Source organism: Struthio camelus, chromosome Z (assembly GCF_040807025.1).
Source record: "Struthio camelus isolate bStrCam1 chromosome Z, bStrCam1.hap1, whole genome shotgun sequence".
Classification (NCBI taxonomy): domain Eukaryota; kingdom Metazoa; phylum Chordata; class Aves; order Struthioniformes; family Struthionidae; genus Struthio; species Struthio camelus.
This window is the reverse complement of record NC_090982.1, coordinates 84,528,500-84,537,833: the sequence shown is the minus strand read 5'-3', so window position 1 is coordinate 84,537,833 and position 9,334 is coordinate 84,528,500. Positions and strand designations below refer to the sequence as shown.

Below are 9,334 nucleotides of genomic sequence, written 5' to 3'. Positions count from 1 at the left end.
ACTCTTGGTGTGCCAGGTTGCAGCAGTGGGTCAGGCTGCCTGCGCTCGGGTAGGGAAATGGAAACGCAAGGGCAAAAGGGTTGTTCGGGGTGTTGGATCATTTCCAGCAGCTGAGAAATGAGTCACGTCCTGCTGCGAAGCACAGTAGCCCTCTGCTCTCCATCACTTGGCTATCTGTCATCAGACTGGGAAGCAGCCATCTCTTGATTTCTACTCTAAAAAGGAGCCACCAGCCCCGACATCCAGCCCCGAGGCAGCGGTCCTGGGTTCTTCTGGGGTTGGCGACCAGGTGCTGCTTCCAGGTGTCATTTGTGTCCTTCAGGAGCTGAGAATGACTTTGGCCTTTGTGTCTCCACCCTGTCCCACCTCTGCAGGGTCCTTAGGATTTCTTTACTCGGTGTTTTGTCTCCTTATCTGGGTGTCTGAAATCTCCTGCTGTCTTCCCACCATCTTCTCTTAATGGTTTGCATCTGCCCTGTGTTTTGGTTGCTTTTGTTTCCACCTGGGTGTAGGCAGTCCCTTGCTTTAGGTTGTCCCAGGAAGCTGCAGGCAGATGTGCTGTGACCTTTATGACCTGCTCACGTGGGTGCCATCAAAACCTGCCCTTTTTACATCTCCTTGTCTGTTCCTCCTCCTGCTTCCACCATGGACACCCCCTGCCATCAGCCGAGCACCACAGATCTCCTCACCAACATGCTTGAGCTTGTGAAGCGACATAAATTGAGAGGACGTGCCCTAGGCATTGCCAAATGAGAAATGCATGGAGCAGAGAAGCAGTAAATTCACCCTGAGGGTGACTTGCCATGATCCCACGAGTTGCAAGCTCCCCCTATACCCTGGTCACTGCAGGTAGACAGCAGACTTCAAAGCCTAGGGTGAACTTTCAGTCTGGACTTTCAGCTCACCTGAGAAACCAAGAAAAGCCTTAATTCTGACCTATAAATAGTATGCAGTGGGCATAATGATGGAAAAAAGTGAATTAAGAACAATATTGAGAGTTTTTTGTCTTCCTACAGCAGTGGTAGGGCAGCATGCTGTTCCTTGACACTTAATCATGTGCCAGGTGTTACAGGTCAGGGCCCCAGGTGGTGACATGGGTCCGGCTCCAGAAAGGGAGTCCAAGGACTGCACTGGGGCTACCTGATGCTCTTCACTGAGGGTATGTCTGACAGCCTGTGCAGATAAACTGGGGCTTAAGGTTGGTGGCAATGGTGCTGGTTTGCTATTCCAACAGCCTGTGTGGCCAGCAGGTTTTGCAGAGACGTGCTGGAGGAGGGAGTTAAAATGAATCACACCGTGCCAGTTTACCTGTATACTTACGAAAGCTTTGCTTGCGAATACGGTGCTGAGACGCCTCCAAGGCAAATTAATACATCAGCATCGGTACAAAGACCTCTGCTTCGCTGGTCTGGTGGTGGTGGTGTTGTCAACGCTATGTCTGACACCGCCTATTGACATAATTGTGAGTAGCTCCACAAGGAAGCACCTTGCAAGAAGACCTTTGGCTTGCTCACGGAAGGACACACCGCAGGAAAAGGACACAGCGTCCTCAATTATTTAAGCGAAGGCATCTGTTTACTCTCTCCAGCGTTAAGTAATGCATGATAATTTGAGCAGCGTCGCACCTTCTCTGAAGCCTCTAGACACCAAAAAGCCACGAGGTTGGTTTAGGTGTTCAGATAAAGGGCTGCTGCTCCCTCGGGGAGCGGTGGAGTGGCTGGTTATTTGCTGTATTCTGGGGATGCTGGACAAAACATCCAAAAACAAACACTGCAAAGCACAGACAAACACAGCAAGCGCATACAGCCACAGTGCTCCCAGCCCCTGGCCACCGGCTGCTCTGGCTTTCCCCAAGCCCAACACGATGCCTAAGCATTAGGTGACTCTCAAGGCTTGTTTTTTTCCTTTGTTTCAGGGAGAATTGGACCTGCAAGAACAAACCGCCAGCAGTTTGCGAGGCTGGCTTGGGAAAGCACAGAAATGCAGGTATTTCTCCAAACTCTTCCTCCTACGTCTGCTCAGCTGCCAGAACTCTGTCCAGATAATCTCTTGCTCTTACCTTTCCAGACCCACCAGGTACTTTAAGACCAAAACAGACCGAAAACAGTTCTCTGAAGAGTTCTGCTCTCTGACAAACTGAGGGTGATTTCTGACGGCTGCCCCTCGTTTGAGGTCCACTCCCACAGTGTGAAAGGCAACCTTTCTGCTCAGGGGGTCGGCCACCTCCTCCAGAAGATGCAAAGCTGCAGGAGCAGTCAAGGAGTCACCTACCAATTACCAATAAATTACTGCTCCCCCTAAATACTTGTCTGTGGGACCTACAGGCTCCCTCACTGTGCCAACCCCAAACGCCCAGCAGAACCATCCGTTTGCCCAAATCTGTTCATCAGCCCTCACGGCTGCTTCATTGCAGGCTTTCTCATGGTGCCCTTCCCTGCTAGCAGAGGTCTCGGATGGACTGTTGCAACTCTGAGCAATTCGGAAACGAGGACGAGATGGTGCTAATGGAGTGGAGAACGACAGCCCGGCGAAGGAGATGGTTTCCAGCCTGTCACTGCGTCCTGCAACGCTTCGTTGTGTGGATGATAGAAATCATTAGAGGTGCAAAACGCTGGCAGAGCTGAAGGGTTGGTGAGATGTCAGAAAATAGATGTGGAGCGTTCGGCGGGTGATTTGTAACTGGCGCAGGTCCCTCGAGGGGTATTTTTACTTGGTGGTTTTGTCACGGGCAGCCCAGGGAGAGCGTGAATAACTGGACTTGAATGGGGAGGGCAATCACGCGGAGAAGCAGTAAAATTATACTTTCATGAATCTCTGTCCTATCCTGCGCCAGGTAAGATGAGCTATGAGTAAGAACACCGCACCCAATGCGAGGGCAACACAGGTCCTATTCGGGTCTTAAAAACCTCCCTCCAGCCCTGCCACCCCTGACGGTAAAGGTCCTCTTTGGGTTCACAGGACAGCGGTAGGTAGCACTGCCGGAGCGTAACGCAAAGGGCCAGAACCTCCTGCGTAGCCAGAAGCGCAGACGGGGAATTCCCGCGCCTCCCCGTTTCCAAACGGCAGCTTCTCCTCGAGGTGCACGCTGCAGAGCCCTGGGGTGATCCAAAGGGCCGTCATTGCAGCTAGGAGGGACATCGGGATATTTTAGGATGCAGGCAATTAAATGCATACTGGGGGACCGTGCTAGACGTTGGCTCCCGTAGAGAGATCAGCTTTGAAACTAAGCTACTTTAACGTTTTTTGCGAGTGACCTTGGCATATGAAGTTGGCGTTTTCTATTAAAAATTGCTGATCGCCCAGACTCGTGCAGTCCTGTCACCTCTGGAAGAACTGGATGAGCTTGGATGAGGTGGAGTGATACACATGACATGGAGTTTGATAACACAGAGCTGAAGGTGCACATAGTGACCTGGCCAAAGAGAAACAGAGGAAAGGTTTGGGGGCCCTTATTGGGCCAGCCAAAAGCGATCAGCGCTACAAAGCCATGGACAAGCCAAGCGCAATCCTCCGCTCTACGGCATTTTGTTAGAGACAACACATAGGAAACCCGTTGTAGAAGGTGCTGGTCGGACTCCAGCAGTTCTGCTTTCAATTTGCATCACCTACAGCCATTAAAAATGAATGTGACTGAGAATTGGCAGAGAGAAAAGGGACTACAGCCTTCAGGGGAGTGCAGCGCCCCTTTTTTGAGGAGAAGACTAAAAGGCTTAGCTTTAGGCATAGCAAAAGGAGGAATGAGAGAAGATATGATTGCTGAGAATTAATTCGGATAATTAACCTGCCCTAACCCTCCTTTCCCCCGGGAGCTATGGGCTCATAGCCAGGCTGCTCAGAGCTCGCTAGCAGACTTTCGTACCCCACGGCTTGGCATTTAGCCACGTGAACCCTGCGGTGGCCCTGTGACCTGGTAGGGTATTTTTTCCCCATGACAGCTACGTCGTAGCTCAGCATAGCAGCACTTTTATAGCGTGAGGCCAGCAGCATCCCCCTGGGTTTGTCTCCTAGGGAAATAGTGGACTCATCACAAAAAAGCCAGCCTGGGAGCCAACAAGCCGCCGGCCCATAGCTCTGCTCCAGAGGGTGCTCCCCGTCTGCGGGGTCGCGCTACGAGGAGCGCAACCCGGCTTCCTCTCGGATGAAATGAAGGCTGACGACGTACCCCTACCGTTCACGGGCATCCGCCGCAGAAACGCATTTATGCTTTGATAAGCTCACCGTTATCAGGATATAGACCCGAGGCTTCAGACTCCTCAGCCACTGTTCAGTTCCAGTAAAAGGAGGGCACTCGCCTTATTTTCACTCGGGATCCATCTAGATGCAGGACTTGTCTGTCAAAAGTTTGCATTTTGCAGGAGGGCTGCTCCTTGCCTTTGCAGAGAAGGGAAATTTCAGCTCCGTTCCTGTGATGCTCCGGAGAGAAAGCTACAGCAAGTTGACGTTCACAAACTATGGCCCAAAAAGGAGAGGGGAAAAAGCAGCAATACTGCAGAAAGCGGAGGTGGTGAACTCAAAGGGTGCTGAATTTACAGCTCCTCCAGGGAACTGGACAGCTAACTCACTTACTCAGACCCTTGCAGTTCCCATTTCAGGGCAGACAAACTGTATTTTCAGCCAATAAATTAATCTACATTCCAGCGATTTCACTGAGAAAAGCAACATAAATCAAAGCTGCTCGGCAAGCTTTGGTCAGTTCTCAGACTACCTCAAAAATGACGGTTCCCATAAAGCTAAGTGGCAACATAAAGCAAACTAGTCCAAGCTATGAAGGATGTGTTGAGTGACTAAGGAGAAATGTTAAGCATTCAATACTGTGTATGGTGAAGTCCAAACACTCAGGGTACCTCTTGGTGGTGGAGAAAAAATATTTAAGGAATATGTCAGCTCTCATCTTTCCACATCTGCACCAAACAGCTGCTCTCCCTCAGCTGGCGATACGCCTGAAATGAAATTTTTGATTTCTGCATGAGTGCCCGAAACAACCACCAGGCCCATAATTTGTATTTTCAAGATTCACAAAAGCCAAGAACTCAATGGGGCTGAAAAGCCAACCAACTTCCCTCTCGTTTTCCATCTTGATATTTAAAATAAACGGATAAACGTTCCTCCTTATTCACACTAGTGAGAGCCTTCTCGTTTGATAAAAACACCAGAACTAAATCAAACTCCCCTCTCCACAGGACAAGCTGGAAAAATAATTTGTTTGCTTTTCTTCCTACTTCCATATTAGGCTGAGAAGACTGGAAGGCAATGGGGCACTAAGTTTAGCACGATGCAAGTACAGTTACCGTCACCCTCTTCCTTTGAAGCAGTGAATCCCCTGGTAAAGTTTGGTGGTTCCCAAAACCCTGTTCAGCGTGGCACCATCTCTTGTGGTCCGCGAGGACCTGGCAAGCGCTTCATGCCTCGTCTACCCATCCATTTTAAATGCGGAAACGGCAGTAAGGAGGCTGCGTGGGCACCCAAAAAGCATGTTTTGTGCCTGAAGACAGCGACTGCACAGAAACGGCATTGCTAGAAGTGCAGGGTGCGATGGACAGGGGCCTCACAGTACTGCTACCTGCGTATCCGCCGGCACCCCCGCCAGCATTATAATCAGAAATATTGTTCTTGCCCTGGTCTAGGAGATAAAAGAAAGCTTCTGTGGTCTGGAAATCACGTTTACATTCTAGACATTCAAAATAAACACATGTCAGAAGGAGTAACGCTGAATTTGGGTAACTGTAACCCAGTCACGGAGCTTAAAGGGTTTATTTTAGGGACTCTACAAACAGCAGGATACTGAAGGAAAACGGAAAAAAATCACCAACATGATGATATTGTTTAAATAATACACTCTATTTTATTTTGTCTTAAAATAGTTTAACCTTTATGCTACAGACTTATTTCAAAAAACAGAAGGTCTCATCTTGCACCAAAAATATATATATTTATATATATATAACACTCTGTTTTATTATTATTTTTTTTCTCCAAAGACCATTAAATACTAGATGGAAAACGAGAACTAAATAATGAGTGTCAAGAATCAAATTTTGTAACTAGAGTCGCACGTTTTAAACATTTACGATCTAAGCGATGATTCGTCTTCACTAGAGAAGATTCCGAGTTCAAACTCCAGCAACACAGGAACTGCTCAACCAAGGAGGGCTTGAGCCAACGCACACTGAAGTCCATGGAAAGCCCCGCGTCAACGCCAACGGATTTTGGATCAGGCCCCAAGTGCATTGGTTCTTAGCCACACAATGGCTAACATCTCACTTTCCTGCTGAGAAGAGCAAAAACGTCCAGGCACCTTTTGCCCTCTTTTTTTTAAAAAAAAAAAAAAGAAAAGGAAAAAAGAAAACAAGAAACGAACAACAAAAAAAGTAAAACAAAAACACAGATATATTTCTTAGCTATCCAGTGATTGTGGTTTTCAGATCACTACCCTTTCAAAATTTGTTAAGGATAAAAGAAAATATGTAGTGTTTTAAATAAAAGAAAACCTGCATCAGACTACAATACATGATTTGTTTAAACAAACACAGTGCACAATTGGAGGAAGTTTGGTTAGGACACAGTCTTTTTTTTATATATACATGGAAGTCACATCATATACAAACTGAAAAAAAAAAAAAAAAAAAAACCTCAGATAGTTAGTTTGCATTTTGAACAGAAGGACTACAAATGGGTCCCTGCAGCTTTCTTCAAAACTGATCTTTCAAAAGACTTCATGAAACAGTAAAAAGCAGCCACACTAAATCACTGCTCCAAAGTTAACTGACAGCATGAGTGCTAGGCCACTGAAACGCCGGCGGAGTTGCACGATTGACAAATGAGGAGAAACAGATCAATAGCCGCTACTGCGAGAGCGTCCCAAGGACGCAGGCTTTTCCCGATTGCAATGAGCACGGACTCCATTCGCTCCACTCCCTCCCACCCCCCCAGGACAGAAATCGGTCACTACAAGCACCACATATATTTTCTGGTCATGCAATACACTTATCACAGTTCAATGTTTTAGAAAGCTTTAAACTGGAATATAAAACCCTTAACTAATTGTTCTTTAAAGTGCAGTCATAACCTTTCTGCTTATTAAAGAAAAAGCTGTTTGTTGCTAACTATACCACCATAGATATATATATTTTTAAAGTTATGTGATAAAGTTAATTTCCTATTTTTTTTTTTTGCCCACAGAAAAATTTTGGAAACCAAATAAATTTCGAAACCAGCCAACACTAAAGCAAAACGGGACTTCTCATGTCCTGTCTACTCCCTGTTCAGCCTTAAATGGCAAAAATCTGATGATAGAGCTGTATAAAATTTCCATTAAAAACATCTGAATATAAAGGAACATTTTAATTGCACAATAGACATTTAAAGTGAACATCATCTTGTTTTTCAGTCTTTGGTTTTTGCCTTGAGAAAGCCTCAAAATGACAGACGAAGGGCCAGGAAATTCAATATACTCTACAGAAAATCGTGGCCACTCAGATAAGTAGCTCCACTGATTTCAGTGTAGTAAATATTCTGGTAGAAAGCGTTTCCTGGATCATACCCTAAAAAGCAATTCCAAAACTAGGATAAGAGACATGACCTAAAGCCAGGAAAATGGTGCAGAGCTAGTTAAAAAACAATTACAAACTTAGGCCCTGATCCTGCAACATCCTCTAGGGCAGATTTTGAAGCATCTGAATGCCCCCACTAGTTTCAGTGAACTGCCGGGGCTTAACGCTGCTCCTCTGCTAAAGTGCTTTGCCAGACAGGGGCTTTACAAGTTTGAGACAGTCAGTGAAGCAAATAAGCAAACAGTAGAAATGAGGACTCTGAGCAACATGTTTTGTTTCCCTCCCTCCCCTACCCCAGGCAAGATTCAGATATACGTAAAATTCGGATATATTTAAAATGGAGAGGGATGCTGGGCCTTTTTATTACTTGCCATTTTCTGTGCTTTTGCAATACGCAGCTGCTAGTTAAGTCACTACTATTATGAGACTGTAACAAGCTGTGGGAAATGATCAGTGAAACACAGTAGTCAAGTAGGCAGAAGACTCAGCACTGAAAAGAGTGTAAACTATAAATTATATCGAAAATAAAAATCCTTTAATTAAAAGCTGTTCAGTGCATATGTTATGGGCCTTTTGCATTACAGACAGTCCCTCTTGCTGGTAACATAACCAAATCAGCTTGGGTATAAATACTCTCGGCCCAATTTTCGGAAGTGTTGGATACCCCTAGCTCCACCGAAATCAGTGAGGACACAGCATTTCTCAAAATCACTGAGGCGCACACAGCAAAACACTAATTTCTACAAACAAACCCAGTACTAAAAATGTTTTGAAGTTGGAGGTGAGAAAGGGTGGGAGAGCAGAACTTTATACACAATTATTTCTTCAGATTAACATGCACAAAAAATTAGTAACTGTAGATGTGTGTGTTTTAAATTTGGAGCTATTGGGTTTTAATTCTGGGAAGAATCCTCCTTTGAGAAGGTACAAATGTTTAACATGATATTAAAATGACACTACATGTGTATGGAAATGGAAATCTTCATGAGTTTGCATTTCATAATGCCGGGAATAGGGCTTCTGAAGCTGAAGCTATACCAATGAACTTCTGTGCCACAAAGGGGAGAAGGGATGGGGGCAAAAACACAGTGACACCGCGTTACAGTAGATATTTGCGTCTGGTATCCTCATCCAGAGTGAGGTCTACTACTTCTGGGGGTGAAGACCAATTCTGCTGGGGAGTCACAGCTGTCCATGATTGCGTTTGCTGAGCATTAATGTACTGTGAGCCTGAGCCATGCTTCCAGGAAGACACACTCTGAATCACACCTCCCCTCGGATGCACACACCTGTAGCAAGGCAAAAAGCAAAAAGGATTAAAGCTACTATTCACTTCAGGCACCAGATTCTTTTTCTTTTTTTTTTTTTTTTTTTTTTTTAAAAAACCACTTTTGCATCTTGTTAACATGTCCCTCTCCAAAATTTCCTTGGGGGTTTTCCACTTGTAGAGTCCATGACACTTTAAATACCTACTGATCTGCAAGTTTAGCAGTAAGAAAGCTGAGACTAAACTTCAAATTATACTGTTTGGGTTTTTTAAGAAGTTAATTTTGCCAGTGGGTGTACAGCAATGTTTCTTATGAAACGTGTGCATGGCTCCCAAGGATCTTGAAGAAGTCTGCCCCATCACATGCAGTGCTGTGCACTATTCAGAAGGTTTCCAGCTAGTCATTTTACCCGCTGGACTTCAAAAAAGAGGAAAAAAAACGAAGTGACAAAATTTTGATGAGGCAAAGAGAAAAGATTTGTTTCTATATGAAATCAAAACCATGTTAAAATAAGGA

General features: G+C 45.5%; 1 protein-coding gene across 2 annotated transcripts in view; it reads right to left on the bottom strand.

Annotated features, from left to right (window-relative positions):
- Window positions 1–5,819: 5,819 nt before the first annotated feature.
- The window catches only part of ARK2N (arkadia (RNF111) N-terminal like PKA signaling regulator 2N), a 46,579-nt gene continuing 43,064 nt past the window's right edge, over window positions 5,820–9,334 (bottom strand). The window contains exon 5 of one of the 2 annotated variants that reach the window (XM_068927697.1): window positions 5,820–8,839. In XM_068927697.1, coding sequence (XP_068783798.1) covers window positions 8,650–8,839 — 190 coding nt within the window. In that variant the 3' untranslated portion in view covers window positions 5,820–8,649. The remainder of the gene's footprint in view (window positions 8,840–9,334) is intronic. The other variant, XM_068927696.1, reaches the window with a different exon arrangement.